Raw genomic sequence first — 17758 nt, 5'->3', positions numbered from 1 at the left:
TATGGCCTCAACTGCTGCAATGTTCTGTGGAGTCACAACTCGTTGTGCCTGACCTGGACGAGGAGCAACTTACACTGAAGTCACACCATTTGCGCACTTCAGACTCCATTCGTAGACTTGCTGCTGTGACAAACTTTCATCATCGTACTGAACCTTCATTCGTCGATGAATTTCAGTAGGTTTCACACCTTCACTACGCACAAACCGAATAACAGAACGCTGTTCTTCCCAGGCTAAAGTCACAAGTGGGGCGGCCATCTTTATACTGATACTGGGACGGTATGTGTGCATCTGCACTATGCTGTCACCTACAGACCATTCTGCATGCTGTTTGTAGCACGCTTAGCAACTTGCAGGATATCGGCGCGAAATTTCGGTTTGTTATTACAAATTTAAGGTTTTTATTTGACTCACCCTCGTATAAATATTTAGGGGCAGTCGTTTCGGGCAGAGGTGGAAGCAACGAGGAAATAAATACAGGACAGGAAAGGGAGAGGTGGCAATTAAGCAGCTACACTCCATTATCTGGAATAAAAATAATTCAAGATATTTAAAACGGGGGATATGCAAAACTTTAGTTGAGAGCATTACTCTCTATAGTACTGAAATGTGGGAAGTCTCCATAAGTCTCCTGGGCCAATGAGCAGGGAGTAAAGGTAACTGAACTGGAGTTTTGGAGACGAAGTTGTGAAGCAACAAGAAGGGACGAAATAAGATATGTGCTATGACTATAGATGAGAGTTACCGAGGATGTTGTAGACTAACATGGTATGAACATCTTACAAGAATGCCAGAGAAGAGACAGCCTCATAAAATATGGCAATGGAGATCTCCACGAGACAGAAAAAGAGGAAGACCCTGGCTACACTGGAATGCTAGAGTGAGGCGTGCGATGAAGGACAGATCCATGCAAGAAGAGGACTGGCAAGAAAGAAGGAGATAGAAACTTAAATGCGAGAGACTCCGTATGGTGTACAAAACCCCCAAGAAAGTAGTTTACATCTGCTGTTTTTCTTGTTTTGGTGTGAAGAACAAATTTTTAAAAGTATCTCTGGATAACCCCGTATAATAATCACGTCGCCGACGGTGAGTTAAACTGCAAACTTCCCTGTGGCCCGTACAATGGAGTTATTGTGCGGATCAGTGACTGCATGTTACGCGCCAACGCCATTGAAACAGTAGCCTGTGGTCCTTCTCGCCCCGAAATAGGTTGTACTGTTTCATTCCTTGCAGAGAGCCTGCCTGTGACCGCGTTTTGATACCCCACAGGGTACATCAACGTGGGCTGCGGCAACAAGGCGGGCTACTACTTCAGCTCGTCGTGCGTGCTGGTGGGCAGCCTGACGCTGTTCTTCATCGACGTGCACCGGCGGCGGCTGGCGCGCCACAAGCACGGCGACGGCTCGCGCCAGCTGTGCCAGGTAGAGGCGTGCCCGCAGCGGCGCCGGCCCTCCTTCTCGCACGAGCCGGACAACCGCGACCCCCAGCTGACGGACGCGCAGCTGGCCGGCGTGCTGGTGCCCTGCGCTGCCGCCCCCGGCGTCGGGCTCGTCGGGACCGCGGCGGGCGTCGTCGTGGGCGCTCCGGGGGTGGTGGCCGCGGCGGCGGGGGCGGCGCCGGGGGCGGCGGCGGGGGCGGCGGCGGCGGGCGGCGAGCTGCTGCTGGGCGGCGGGTCGCTGCTGCTGGCGGCCGCGCACGCCGCCGACAAGCCGGAGCTCACCTGCATCTCTGAGGAGGGCATCGCCGACATGGACCTGCCCGACAATCTGCTCGACGACCTCGACTACATCGGCGACTGTATCACCTCCTGCAACAAAGTCGAGAACTACCTGATGCTCAGCGAGTTCGAGAACAACCTCATCGCGGAGATGCCCGTCGCGCTCGATCGCAAGGGCCGTCGCTGGTCCATCGCCAGGCAAGTTGCTACCATTATCTGCATTTCTTGCTGCGCCCTCCTTGAAAATCGATGGTCATAAAATTCACCGCTCCGACCGTATATCTGATTGTATTGTATTTACTATTTCATTAGACAAAACAATATCTGCCAGAAAATATCAAAGAGCTACGTTTGTTTTCCAACGGTTGCACTGGGCAAAACAAGAATCACTGTAAGATTCTATTTTGTGTATCTTTGGTGGACACTAAACGTTTTGACAAAGTGGAACAGTTTCTTTCCATTCGTGCACGTCCCTATAACGTATGTGACAAGAATTTTTCCATGGTGAAACAGGTAACAAGAAGAGTTGACCGAGTGTATATGGTGAATGAATACTGTGAAATGATTTCCAGTGCTTCAAAATATTGTAAGTTCACCATAAAGCTTATAGAAACTGAAAATATCTACAACTTCTCAAAATGGTGGCTAGCGACTACAGGAAAACGGGGTTGTCGAACGGATCACAAGGTAGATATGTTCCAAGTACACAGAAAGTCAGGTTTCAACCATGTTTCTTAATGCCTTTTGAACATAATAAGTTGCAGTCAGATGTTGTGGCTTCTGAATACATAGGAGGGATATAGAAACATACATTCGATGTTTTATTTCCGGAAATGTGTGCTGTTTTTAATTTTGAAAACGCTCCCAGTGGAGTAGCGACTATGAAGAGGAACCAAATGCAAGACACTGAACGTTTACTTAGTTATATTCCGCATGGATCTAGTTATTTCTATGGTGATTGGTTGAAATGGCCTGTGTTGCTGCTGCTGCTGCTGCTGATGATGATGATGATGATGGCGCTGAGGCCGGCCGGAGTGACCGAGCGGTTCTAGGCGCTACAGTCTGGAACTGCCCGACCGCTACGGTCTCAGGTCGAAATCTGCCTCGGGCATGGATGTGTGTGATGTCCTTAGGTTAGTAACGTTTAAGTAGTTCTAAGTTCTAGGGGACTGATGACCTCAGAAGTTAAGTCCCATAGTGCTCAGAGCCATTTGAACCATTTTTGATCGCGCTGATGAGGATCAATGAAACCATTTTGTATGCACTTTGATTGGAGTTATTGTACTATGAAAAGATATGAGTAAAAGATGAAAGAATCCTAAGGAAATGCAATCCGAAAACAAAGGAAGTAGGTTACAGTACGCTTGTTCGCCCACTGCTTGAATACTGCTCAGCAGCGTGGGATCCGTACCAGATAGGGTTGATAGAAGATATAGAGAAGATCCAACGGAGAGCAGCGCGCTTCGTTACAGGATCATTTAGTAATCGCGAAAGCGATACGGAGATGATAGATAAACTCCAGTGGAAACTCTGCAGGAGAGACGCTCAGTAGCTCGGTACGGGCTTTTGTCAAAGTTTCGAGAACGTACCTTCACCGAAGAGTCAAGCTCCCTCCTACGTATATCTCGCGAAGAGACCATGAGGATAAAATCAGAGAGATTAGAGCCCACACAGAGGCATACCGACAATCCTTCTTTCCACGAACAATACGAGACTGGAATAGAAGGGAGAACCGATAGAGTTACTCAAGGTACCCTCCGCCACACACCGTCAGGTGGCTTGCGGAGTATGGAAAAAAAAACGGCTTAAAAACACAGCTTGACCAAGGATATGAATTATTTCCCCAAAAAGAGGGCCTTATTCCAAGATTTCGGACTTACTTCTTTTCAAAGAGATTGCAAAACTTAGCAACTGCAGTAATGGCAAAATATCCATTTCATTCTGTTCTTTAAACATTAGAAACCCGTCTTGTTATACTCCATATACTCACCCGAAAGACATTTTCCTTCGTTCCTGAAAACTTAAGATTTTGGAATAAGATCCTTCCAAAAAGGACTGTATCATTTACGGAGATGGGTTCCTTGCCAAAACTTTATCTACTAATTCCCTTCTACAACCCCTCGAAGCCTATAACAGGCATTGTCAAACAACCTGTATATTCGGAGTGAGGAATGGTGTTTAAAGTATTCACGAAGGAGTTCTGTTGCAATACTTGTCTCGTCCTCCTTGTATAATACGGCACGCAATACTGAAGTGATGGTTTTCAAAGGTATGTGTCAGTATGCTGTCCTTTTTTGTCACCATTTTCAGACTGTGCGGCTTGTGCGTAAAAATCACTTCCGTATACGGCAGGAATTAATGCAAGACGTCAGCACTGGCAGCATTCGAATCGATATCCCGGAGAAAATTGTATCCCAGTGCTATGTGGAAGAGAATTGCACGCAAGACGCTGTTGCTCACTCCCGCTCATAAAATTGCCTGATTATAGAGGTCAAAGAGATATCAACAATTGATTGCAAGAGGCTGGAAATATTTTATACACTCCTGCTACTCATTTTTCTGCTTACACTGGCTGGTTATAAATAAAATCCAGCTGCTCACAGAAGTCCAGTGTGGGCTGTAATTATCGTTTGGCAGCGAAACTTGGTAGATATGCTAATGCGTTAAGCGGAACCGATTTAAGCTGGAGAAAAATTACTTCCAACTTTGGCCATCAGGTGCAAATATGGTGCTATGAATGCAGGAATGACGTATAGAAATGTTTCCGTCCATAATGGATTAGGAATGGGACGCGGGCAGAAAATGTGAAACAACTGATTTTATTTAACCGCCACTTACACAGTTTTGTTTAATATGAGCACCGGAGGCGTCGACGAGATGTTGTATCCGTGAATCGACTTGAGCAACAATCGCAGCAGTTCCGATGTAATTACAGAAACGTGTTCCTGTATACTGGCCTTCATATCAGGTAGAAACCAAACGTGTCCCTGGCGAATGCGTTTTTTTAGATACCCCTAGACCCAGGAGTCACACGGATGCAGATCAGGTGATCTTTCAGACCATGCATCTGGAAAACCTCCGGCAATAACACGTTCGTGGAAGGTTGCATTAAGCAGATCTTTCACACTGAGCGAGTGACATGAGATGTTGTCCCATCTTGCATGAAAACAGTGGTTCCCACACAGTTGCGCTCTTCCACATTAGGAGGCACTTGCTGTTCAACGAGGTCTCGATAATGTGCAGACGTCACGGTGCACCTGGTAGGCGCTCTGGGTGTATTTTCTTCAAAGAAAAACCGACCGAAAATAAAAGTGCTTGTGAATCCACACCACATTGTCCCATGCGACAAGTGCAATGGTCCGTCGGGCACAAACTCGGTTTAATAGTACCCCCACATCCGGCAGTTCTGCACCCGGTAGTGTAAAATGTGCCTCGTCACTCCAGAGAATATTATCGAGGTAGGTGGCGCAAGGATTAACTCAGTAGAGTCGCATTCGGGAGGACGACGGTTCAGATCCTCGTCCGACCATCCAGAGTTAGGTTTTCCGTTATTATTATTATTATCGTATGCATCAATTACAGTAATACACATTTAGCAAAACACAGAAATATGTATAAAAATGAACATGTGAAATTATATACAGTAAACAAGTTTTAAAACCGCTCAGACTACACTCGGATGTTGATGCACTCGATCCAGCGGAGTGCCTTGTGAGATGCTTTATGGAGCTTCTCAATGCCACCAGGGAAGCGTCTGATTGGACAGTCATTCACAATGTGGCTCATTGTTTTGGTGTCATCACAGTCACACACACTGTCACTTGAAAAGCCCCACTTGTGCATATTGTATTTGCACCTACCCTCTTCAGTCCGATACCTGTTTAACTGCACCCACACCTCCCTTGGTTGGTGGAAGTCTGGAACTGGAACTGTTGGATTGTCTACAAGTTCAGCCGGCCGAAGTGGCCGTGCGGTTGAAGGCGCTGCAGTCTGGAACCGCAAGACCGCTACGGTCGCAGGTTCGAATCCTGCCTCGAGCATGGATGTTTGTGATGTCCTTAGGTTAGTTAGGTTTAACTAGTTCTAAGTTCTAGGGGACTAATGACCTCAGCAGTTGAGTCCCATAGTGCTCAGAGCCATTTGAATTTTTTTGTCTACAAGTTCATGGTTTCGGTTTCTTGTAGCTTGCCACTCACGTTTCCACTCTGCGTCCTGGTCGAATCCCGTGGATAGCATTTGGACTCCCATTCACATTCTGGTCCTCCATATTTGAGGCGTTTCCTGGGCAGTGATAGCAAATCGTCATGAAGGGAGATCGAGTTGTTTTCAGAAATTTGCTGGCAGAGGTTTTCCGTGATTTCCCAAAATCAATGAAGGCAAATGCCGGAATGGTTCCTTTGAAATTTGCACGGCCGATTTCTTTCCCCGTCCTTCCGTAATTTGAGTTTCTGCTCTGTCTCTGATGCCCTCTCTGTTGACGGGACGTTAAACTCTAATCTCCTCCTCCTCCTCTTCCATAGCATATTGCCGGGCCGTATGTCATCAGCTTCGAGCCGGGGCAGAAACTGAAGAGCAAATTCAGAACGTTGCTGCGGATAATGAGGTTTCAGTTGCTGCACCGTCTGGATCTTGTGCAGGTACCAGGGAAATATAGAGTGCAAAACTTTCCCCACTGCTGACCATGGTATGGACAATTGTCGTCATACTGCACGAGCGGTACCACTACCCAGGGCGCGTGCTGTAAGGCACACCAAACTCACCTGTGTTTCCGAATCCTATTATCATCTTTTTTAAACCATTTAACACATCGGGCCTTTCCTTGGACCTATCAGTCGGCAGTATTCTCTCGGTGCAAACTGTAATTGCTGCCGTTCACATCTGAGGTCATCAGTCCCCTAGAACGTAGAACTACTTAAACCTGACTAACCTAAGGACATCACACACATCCATGCCCGAGGCAGGATTCGAACCTGCGACCGTAGCAGCAGCGCGGTTCCAGACTGCAGCGCGTAGAACCGCTCGGCCACTCTGGCCGGCCAAATGACAGGGCGGATGTCCACTCACGTTATCGCTTGTCATATGACAGCGTCGATGTCATACCATCATACAGACAATGTACAGCGCCAGATTTGCACCTTGTGGCCAAAACCGGAACTAATTTTTTTCCAGTGTAAATCGGTTCCGCATTATCACATTAACATATCCATCAAGTTTCGCTGCCATACGATAATTACAACCCACACTGGGCCTCCGCGAGTTGCTGCACTTTAATTATAACCACCCGGTGCATGAATGATGCGTGCTGTCGTATTAATAGTAAACCTAGGAAGCGTTTCCGGGAGAGCTACATGCAAAGAGAGGTGAAAAACTGAGGGGACTGTGTGATGTCTCATAGATGTTGTAATTACACGGAAATGGGTCCTTTGTTGGAGGTTATACGTGTATTAAATCAAAAAGACTACATTCAGGTGATTGAAAATAATCTTTGCAGTTCCCTCGCTATATTAGCGAAAAACATTGCATTATCAGACTATCCTCGAAGACGATAATGTTCGCTTCGAACGGATTACCATCCTGACAGCGTGACATAAGAAATGTCCGGTAATAGTTACACTTCTTGACTTACCTGCAAAGTCCCTAGATTTGAGCTCCGCTGAAAATCTGTAGGATTATCTGTGAAAATAAATCAAATTGAGTGACATGGCCGACCTTGCAATATACACTCGTGCGCTAACCCTCCATCAATCTTTCTCAGAATAGTCACGAGTCCATAGAAGGTGACGAAGGACATGTGCAGTTAGACTGAATTTGCCTCTTCGCCCAAGACTGCAAGTAAAATATTAGCATTTCTTGGATTAACTTTGCCAGTTTTGACTGCTAGGACGTCCTCCTACCTATTCTGTGTAGCACTCTCGTTGCTATCGTCTCTCGCACCAGATAGCATAGCGCACTGGAAACGTTCTGAGCCCCAAAAGTTCTGATTGTGTGGTTATGATTGGATGTACTGGTACCAAATCTGCTTTAAATATTACTTCCGGATGCAATAACAGTGCGTTTATTGATGAACACCGTTAAATAATGCAGAATTACTCAGTTCGATACTTTTAACTTCGTAGAGTACTGAGAATCTAGGGCACGGATGACATGGAGTTCAGACATCTTTTCCCCGACTGACTAATTGGCGCGCGACAAGAATTTTTAGTGAACTTCGTACGGTAGCTATTTACCATTATTTGTTTCATGGTGTGACCATATTCGCTGTCTGCCACCGACCGTGAGAATTGCCTCTTGATGCATTACAGTAGCGTTCTGTACTACCATCCACGATAGCAACTTTTCCATCTCACACGTAGCGTTCAAATACGAGGCGAAAAATTACAAGTATATGTTGTCTGAAATAGGAAGAGCCTCACAATCCGTGCAGGTTATTGCGGAAGGAATTGTTACGAGTAAACAGGGTGGTCCATAGATAGTGACCGGGCAAAATATCTCACGAAATAACCGTCAAACGAAAAAACTACAAAGGACGAAACTTGTCTAGCTTGAAGGGGGAAACCAGATGGCGATATGGTTGGCCCGCTAGAGGGAGCTGCCATAGGTCAAACGGATATGAACTGCGTTTTTTTAAATAGGAACCCCCATTTTTCTACATATTCCTGTAGTACGTAAATAAATACGAATGTTTCAGTTGGACACTTTTTTCGCTTTGTGATAGACGGCACTGTAATAGTCACAAACACATGGCTCACAATTTTAGACGAACAGTTGATAACAGGTAGGTTTTTTAAATTAAAATACAGAATGTAGGTACGTTTGAACATTTTATTTCGGTTGTTCCTATGTGATACATGTACCTTTGTGAACTTATCATTTCTGAGAACGCATGCTGTTACAGCGTGATTACCTGTAAATACCACATTAATGCAATAAATTCTCAAAGTGATGTCCGTCAGCCTCAATGCATTTGGCAATAGATGTAACGACATTCCTCTCAACAGCGAGTAGTTCGCCTTCCGTAATGTTCGCACATGCATTGACAATGCGCTGACACATGTTGTCAGGCGTTGTCGGTGGATCACGATAGCAAATATCCTTCAACTTTCCCCACACAAAGAAATCCGGGGACGTCAGATCCGGTGAAACTGCGGGCCATGTAATGGTGCTTTGACGATCAATCCACCTCTCATGAAATATGCAATTCAATACCGCTTCAATCGCATGCGAGCTATGTGCCGAACATCCATCATGTTGGAAGTACATCGCCATTCTGTCGTGCAGTGAAACATCTTGTAGTAACATCGGTAGAACATTATACAGGAAATCAGCATACATTGCACCATTTAGATTGCCATCGATAAAATGGAGGCCAATTATCCTTCCTCTCATAATGCTGCACCATACATTAACCCGACAAGGTCGCTGATGTTCCACTTGTCGCAGCCATCGTGGATTTTTCGTTGCCCAATAGTGCATATTATGCCGGTTTACGTTACCGCTGTTGGTGAATGACACGTCGTCGTTAAATAGAACCCGTTCAAAAAATCTGTCATCGTCCCGTAATTTCTCTTGTTCCTAGTGGCAGAACTGCACACGACGTTCAAAGTCGTTGCCATGCAATTCCTGGTGCATAGAAATATGGTACGGGTGCAATCGCCGTTGATGTAGCATTCTCAACACCGACGTTTTTGAGATTCCCGATTCTCGCGCAGTTTGTCTGATACTGATGTGCCGATTAGCCGCGACAGCAGCTAAAACACCTACTTGGGAATCATCATTTCGTGGTTGACCTTTCACATGTGGCTGAGCACTTCCTGTTTCCTTAAATAACGTAACTATTCGGCGAACGGTCCGGACACTTGGATGATGTCGTCCAGGATACCGAGCAGCATACATAGCACACGCCCGTTGGGCATTTTGATCACAATAGCCATACATCAACGCGATATCGACCTTTTCCGCAATTAGTAAACGGTCCATTTTAACACGGGCAATGTATCACGAAGGAAATACCGCCGCAGTCGCGGAATGTTACGTGATACCACGTACTTATACGTTTGTGACTATTACTGCGCCATCTGTCACAAAGCGAAAAAAGTGCTCCAACTAAAACATTCATATTTCTTTACGTACTACACGAATATGTAATAAAAATGGGGGTTGAAATCCGGTTGACCTATGACAGCGCCATCTAGCGGGCCAACCATAGCGCCATCTGGTTTCCCCCTTCATGCTAGACAAGTTTCGTTCTTTGTAGTTTTTTTGTTTGATGGTTAATTCGTGAGATATTTGGCCCGATCACTATCAATGGACCACCCTGTATACTAACGCCCTCTACGTGCAGAACCTCGTGCAGTAAGTACAACAGTGTGCAACAGAGGTTATCATGCCTCATGAAGGTTTAACACGTCATTATGAGGTGACTACTTTTTATGTCAAACAGCTTTATCTACTGATAAAGATATTCTCGCAGAAGATCGAGACATTATGGTATAAATGACGACGAAACTTATACACTGACGTTATGTTACACCGTCAGCGCTTTCACTAAAGGCGCCCAGATACTCATGTAATCAGGTTCTTGTGGGTTACGTTTATTAAAATTTGATCCTTCTGCGAGCTTCATGTGGCTCGATAGCTCATTCATAGAGTGCCAGACTATGACTCCAAAGGCCTGGGGCTCGATCCCAGCTTGTATTGGGATTTTTATCTTTTACTTTTTTCGTCTCTGGCAATGTTTGTCAGCCCGTAACTGATTCAGTAACTCGTTCAAAGTCCTCTAATAGGGTCATGCCTAATAAAGTGTTGTGGCCTTCAAACCAACCTTCGGGTTGATAACAGCTTTACCGTTTATGCTCACTTATTTCCAATATAAGCCCACCTGACAAAAAATTTGTCACCGTAGCGCGCACACACGGTTGACTCGTCAGGCCTTTACAGACGGCGCAGCAACCGAGTTACGTGCACAACGGCACACTACCTCTGCATTAGCCTAAGGCAGTAGCGATCAGTGAGACATTTATGTTTCAAGCGGACGTTATACCTAAACATGGGTAAACGTAAGTATGTGAAAGAGTGTCGAAAAAGAGCAATTGTGTTTTGCTGTGCCCATGGCCATCCGGTGTGCGATGGAGCTGGATTTGTTGGTGTTTCGCTGCGAACTGTTCAGTGTGACTATGAGCAGTGGACCGAGCGAGGTGGCGCAGTGGTTAGACACTGGACTCGCATTCGGGAGGACGACGGTTAAATCCCGCGTCCGGCCATCCTGATTTAGATTTTCCATGATTTCCCTAAATCGCTCCAGGCGAATGCCGGGATGGTTCCTTTCAAAGGGCACGGCCGACGTCCTTCCCCGTCCTTCCCTAATCCGATGAGACCGATGACCTCGCTGTCTGGTCTACTTCCCCAAAACAACCCAACCCAACTGCTCCGTGGCCACAAAACACGACGTCAGAATTGTGGTCGCAAAAAGATCCTCACTGAGAAGGACAGGAGACGCGTTTCACGACTTCTGAATCAAAGTCGCTTGCAAACCCGACAGGGTAGACAGTGAATGAGGATCCGTCCCAATCTGTTAGCGAGAGCGACGGGAACTGCATGAAATGAGTATTTGAGTCGGTCACCTTCAAGAGGCCATTGCTCACACAGGCACGTAAAGACGACAATAGCAAAGTTCATCCGCCTGGAGGGATACGTGATTGGTTTTCTGAACACACCACCAATAGAAATCTTGATTGGCCTGCAAAATCACTTGGCTTTAACCCCGCGGAAAATCTGTGCAATATATTGGAACAACGCATAAAACACCGATATTAGCATACCGGAATCCTCAGCGAGCGGCTTAACCTGGATGCGACGTACCTGTACAATTTTGTGGGCTCACTTCCTAACCGAATCCAGACGGTTATCATGTACAGGAGCCGAATTACACGCTATTAAATGGTGCTTGTAATAATTTCTCTAGAGGTGACTAATTTTTTGTCCAGTAAGTTAAAAAAAATGCATTCCTACAGAACGCGATGACAGAATAGCAGGCATAAAGGACAAGGGAGGACCATACCGATAGATTATACAGACAGATGGGTATAGCGCAGTGACTGAAGAACGAGTGCCCGCAGCTCGTGGTCGTGCGGTAGCGTTCTCGCTTCCCACGCCCGGGTTCCCGGGTTCGATTCCCGGCGGGGACAGGGATTTTCTCTGCCTCGTGATGGCTGGGTGTTGTGTGATGTCCTTAGGTTAGTTAGGTTTAAGTAGTTCTAAGTTCTATTGGACTGATGACCATAGATGTTAAGTCCCATAGTGCTCAGAGCCATTTGAAGAACGAGTGTTGGCGGGATGGACTCAGGAAAACAGTGTGGCAAGAAAAGTAGGCACGGGTCTTCCCAAAAGGACTATACCACAAAAAGATCGTTAGAGTGCTATATTGGCTCTAAAGAATAGATAGATCCCTACAACTTAAATCCGGATATAGTTTATAGGTAGTGTGTCACAAGGAACCAGTTTATAGGCAGTGTGTCACAGGGAACCGTCGTTTACTTGTAACACCATACTGTAGATGACAGACTTGCACGACATACAGCCACAGTCAACTTGGACACTCAGTGGCTTTCTGTGGCATTTAGCGCTGAGTCTTGTTTCTGTTTGTGGCGGTCATATCGGCACCGACGTCCGTAAACGAACTGGTGAAAAACCACAAGAGGCTGCCATTCTCCAGACTCGTAGCTCTTCGACTTCTGGAATAATGGTGCGGAGAGCTATTGGATTTTACAACGGGAATGATTTGATAATTGTTGAAAGGTGGCTGAATGCTCGCCAGTATTTGTCATATCCTTCATGACCAGGGTACCAAGTGTCATATGCCATATTATAACCTCACATATGTCTTGAGAATATACGGATCCTCGACTAACCCACCCACTCCTGTGATTTGTCAGAGCACGTCTGGCGTGCGATGGAGAGATCTATATTTTCATACCAGCCTCCAGCCAGTAATCTTCACAAACTGCCACAGCATGCTTTTCAGACAGGGCAAAGAATTCCTCAAGATGACATAAGGAAACTGTTTGCTTTCATGGTACAACAAATACAAGAGTGCATTCATGCCTGTGTGGGTCACACCACATACTGATGCTGTGATGGACATCAGTGTCAAATAGAATCAAAGTTAAACCATTTGATACGTGTTATGTGGCGCCGTCACAGCATGTCTTCAAGATGGCTGCTACACTTGACGTTCGTCAGAAGCAGCGTGCTGTCATAGAATTCCTGTGCTGTGAAAACGAGACAGTGGGAAAAATCTACAAGAGGTTGAAAAAACTGTATGGAGATGCTGCTATCGATCGCAGTACAGTTAGTCGGTGGGCAAGCAGGTTACGTGATGAAAGCGGGCACGGCAATATTGACGATTGTCCTCGCAGCGGCAGGCCTCGTACTGCACACACTCCAGACAATGTGCAGAGAGTTAACGAATTGGTGACTGCTGACAGACGCATCACAGTAAACGAATTGTCACGCTACGTTGGGATAGGGGAAGGAAGTGTTTGCAGAAGTGTTGGCGTTAAAAAAGGTTTGTGCCAGGTGGGTTCCCAGGATGTTGACAGTCGCTCGCAAAGAAACAAGAAAAACGGTATGCAGCGAAGTTTTGGAACAGTACGAGAATGATGGAGATGAATTTCTTGGAAGAATTGTGACAGGTGATGAAACATGGCTCCATCATTTTTCACCAGAGACAAAGAGGCAATCAATGGAGTGGCATGATGCAAATTCACTCAAAAAAAAAAAAAAAAAAAAAAAATTCAAAACCACACCTTGTGCTGGAAAAGTTATGGCTACGGTGTTTTTCGATTCCGAAGGACTCTTGCTTGTGGACGTCATACCAAGTGGAACCACCATAAATTCTGATGCGTATGTGCCGACACTAAAGAAACTTCAATCTCGACTGAATCATGTTCGACCACATCGGCAAAAGCAGGATGTTTTGCTGTTGCACGACAATGCACGGCCACATGTCAGTCAAAAACCATGGAATCGATCACAAAACTCGAATGGACAGCACTGAAACACCCGCCTTACAGTCCTGACCTGGCTCCATGTGACTATCATCTCTTTGGGAAACTGAAAGAGTCTCTTCGTGGAACAAGGTCCGAAGATGATGACTCCCTTGTGCACGCTGCCAAACAGTGGCCCCAACAGGTTGGTCCAGAATTTTACCGTGCGGGTATACAGGCGCTGGTTCCAAGATGGTTCAAATGGTTCAAATGGCTCTGAGCACTATGGGACTTAACTTCTGAGGTCATCAGTCCCCTAGAACTTAGAACTACTTAAACCTAACTAACCTAAGGACATCACACACATCCATGCCCGAGGCAGGATTCGAACCTGCGACCGTAGCGGTCGCGCGGTTCCAGACTGTAGCGCCTAGAACCGCTCGGCCACTCCGGCCGGCTCCAAGATGGTATAAGGCAGTTGAGAGGGATGGAAATTATGTGGAGAAATGAAAATATTGCTCCTAAATGATGTATCTACACACTGTAAAACTTTCAAACATGTAGAATAAAAGATGGATTAAAAAAATAGTGTGCATTTCTTTTGGAATGACCCTCGTATAAACCGAGTCGGTGGACTCATAAAACAGGCTGTAATTGTCATCATGCGGAAACGGTACAATTTATCTGTCGTCCAAAAGGGTGTGATCACTGGCTTACGGGCCAAGGATGGAAGCATTTCCGAAACGGCTAAGTCTGTAAACTGTTCGCGTGCCGCCGTGGTTAAAGTGTGCCGTGCATACAAAATGGCGCTATCCAAAACGGCGCCGAGGCAACTGTGGTGCACCACGGGCCGTTGATGACAGAGGTGGACGACGGCTGCAGAGATGTGTACTGGCGAATAGCCGTACAACTGTTAAGCTACTGAGCGCTCAGATGAACCAAGAGGCTACCAGCTGTGTCTCCACAAAGACCGTTCAGCGAGCATTGCTGAAATTGGGTCTTCACAGCAAGCGCCTGGTTCATGCACACATGATGACTGCTGCTCATTGGCGACGCAGGCTGCAATTTCCTCACCAGTATCGCAACTGGTCGTCCACTGAGTGGCGACAGGTGGCCTTTCCAGATGAATTGCGTTTTATGCTCAATCAGACATGGTCATTGGCGTGTACTGCCTGCAACAATCGTCGGAAGGGTTCATGCCGGAGGAGGGAGCATTATGTTCTGGTGAATGTTTTGTGGCAGTCCCTGGCGATCTCGTCATTCTGGAAGGCACAATGGATCAACGCAAGTACTCATCTATCCTTGGGGACCATGTCCGCAAGTACATGCAGTTGGTTCTCCTCGATGGTATCTACCAACACTACAATAGAACGTGTCACACAGCTTACAACATACGTGCATGCTTCGAAGAGCACCGAGATTAATTTACTGTACTCCCCTGGCCAGCAGACTCCTTGGATTTCAACCCAATCGGGAATCTGTCGGACCACCTCGATCGGGCTGTTTGCGCAATGGATCCTCGGTCGAGAAATCTAGCGCATCTGGCCACAGCATTGGAGTCAGTACCTTCCAGAACCTCATGGACTCCGTTCCTGCAGGTCTCGCGGCGATCTGCAAAAGGTGATTATTCACGCTTTTGACATGTGATCACATTAATGTGACTGGACAGTGCCCTCGGTTGCTGAGTGGTGCCCGCACGGTAGCTCAGCGTGTTCGGTCAGAGAGCTGGTTGGCCTCTGCAATAATAAAAAAACTGAGTGGAAGGATCAACAAACTAACTTGAACGGATGATGTGTGGCGTCCGCAACGACCAAACACAACGATCAACAATGAACAAAATGAAAAAAAAAAGTGGTTAGCGCGACAGAATGTCAATCCTAAGAGTCCGGGTTGGGTCGGAGATTTTTTCCGGTCAGGGACTGGGTGTTGTGGTGTCCTAATCATCATTTCATCCCCATGGACGCGCAAGTTGCCGAAGTGGAGTCAAATCGAAATACTTGCACCCGGCGAACGGTCTACCTCGACGGCAGGCTCTAGTCACACGACATTTACATTTATTTTTACTTGGGAGGCGCGACGGCAACCCATTTCGGAAATCTGTTCATTTGGTTGCCTGTCCGCAGGTACCAACTAATTCGATGTGACAATATGGGGCGGATGCTTTGTCTACTTATTCTCAGAGCTTGCCACCTAGTGGTACTCTACATCTACATCTACATTTATACTCCGCAAGCCACCCAACGGTGTGTGGCGGAGGGCACTTTACGTGCCACTGTCATTACCTCCCTTTCCTGTTCCAGTCGTGTATGGTTCGTGGGAAGCCTCCTTGCGCCCTCGAATCTCTCTAATTTTACATCCGTGATCTCCTCGGGAGGTATACGTAGGGGGAAGTAATATATTCGATACCTCATCCAGAAACGCACCCTCTCGAAACCTGGACAGCAAGCTACACCGTGACGCAGAGCGTATCTCTTGCAGAGTCTGCCACTTGAGTTTGCTAAACATCTCCGTAACGCTATCACGCTTACCAAATAACCCTGTGACGAAACGCGCCGCTCTTCTTTGGATCTTCTCTATCTCCTCTGTCAACCCGACCTGGTACGTATCCCACACTGATGAGCAATACTCAAGTATAGGTCGAACGAGTGTTTTGTAAGCCATCTCCTTTACTCATGGACTACATTTTCTAAGGACTTTCCCAATGAATCTCAACCTGGCACCTGCCTTACCAGCAATTAATTTTATATGATCATTCCACTTCAAATAGTTCCGCACGCATACTCCCAGATAATTTACAGAAGTAACTGCTACCAGTGTTTGTTCCGCTATCATATAATCATACAATAAAGGATCCTTTTTTCTATGTATTCGCAATACATTACATTTGTCTATGTTAAGGGTCAGTTGCCACTCCCTGCACCAAGTGCCTATCCACTGCCGATCTTCCTGCATTTTGCTGCAATTTTCTAATGCTGCAACTTCTCTGTATACTACAGCATCATCCGCGAAAAGCCGCATGGAACTTCCGACACTATCTACTAGGTCATTTATATATATTGTGAAAAGCTATGGTCCCATAACACTCCCCTGTGGCACGCCAGAGGTAACTTTAACGTCTGTAGACGTCTCACAAGCTGCGACATCGTCGCGAGAAAACACAGTGACCCGTATATGTAATAAGTTTCCTTTAATTTACGTCTATGGTCACAATCTTTTCTGTTTAACAGATTACCGGTTTCGGTCTTTAATGACCATCATCAGATCTGTCTCATAAAAACAAAGTCCTGTAGACGTCTCTCCATTGAGAACAATGCTGTGTTCTGTTTGCTAAAAACTCTTCAATCCAGCCACACAGCTGGTCTGATACTCCGTAGGCTCTTACTTTGTTTATCAGGTGACAGTGCGGAATTGTATCTAACGTCTTCCGAAAGTCAAGGAAAATGGCATCTACCTGGGAGCCTGTATCTAATATTTTCTGGGTCTCATGAACAAATAAAGCGAGTTGGGTATCACACGATCGCTGTTTCCGGAATCCATGTTAATTCCTACAGAGTAGATTCTGGGTTTCCAGAAATGACATGATACGCGAGCAAAAAACGTGTTCTAAAATTCTGCAACAGATCGATGTCAGAGATATAGGTCTATAGTTTTGCGCATCTACTCGACGTCCCTTCTTGAAGAGTGGGACTACCTGTGCTCTTTTCCAACCATTTGGAACCCTCCGTTCCTCTAGAGATTTGCGGTACACGGCTGTTAGAAGCGGGGCAAGTTCTTTCCCGTACTCTGTGTAGAACTGAATCGGTATCCCGTCAGGTCCAGTGGACTTTCCTCTGTTGAGTGATTTCAGTTGCTTTTCTATTGCTTGGACACTTATTTCGATGTCAGCCATTTTTTCGTTTGTGCGAGGATTTAGAGAAGGAACTGCAGTGCGGTCTTTCTTTGTGAAACAGCTTTGGAAAGAGGTGTTTAGTATTTCAGCTTTACGCGTGTCATCCTCTGTTTCAATGCCATCATCATCCCAGAGTGTCTGGATATGCTGTTTCGAGCCACTTACTGA

The 17758-nt window shown here is 46.2% G+C and overlaps 1 protein-coding gene across 1 annotated transcript in view; it reads left to right on the top strand.

Annotated features, from left to right (window-relative positions):
- Positions 1–17758, top strand: part of LOC126470790 (monocarboxylate transporter 2-like) — a 401847-nt gene that overhangs the window by 375204 nt on the left and 8885 nt on the right. The window contains exons 7-8 of the mRNA XM_050098800.1: positions 1270–1476; positions 1603–1919. Coding sequence (XP_049954757.1) covers positions 1270–1476; positions 1603–1919 — 524 coding nt within the window. The remainder of the gene's footprint in view (positions 1–1269; positions 1477–1602; positions 1920–17758) is intronic.

Source organism: Schistocerca serialis, chromosome 3 (genome assembly GCF_023864345.2).
Source record: "Schistocerca serialis cubense isolate TAMUIC-IGC-003099 chromosome 3, iqSchSeri2.2, whole genome shotgun sequence".
Classification (NCBI taxonomy): Eukaryota; Metazoa; Arthropoda; class Insecta; order Orthoptera; family Acrididae; genus Schistocerca; species Schistocerca serialis.
This window is presented reverse-complemented; position numbering and strand designations above follow the sequence as displayed.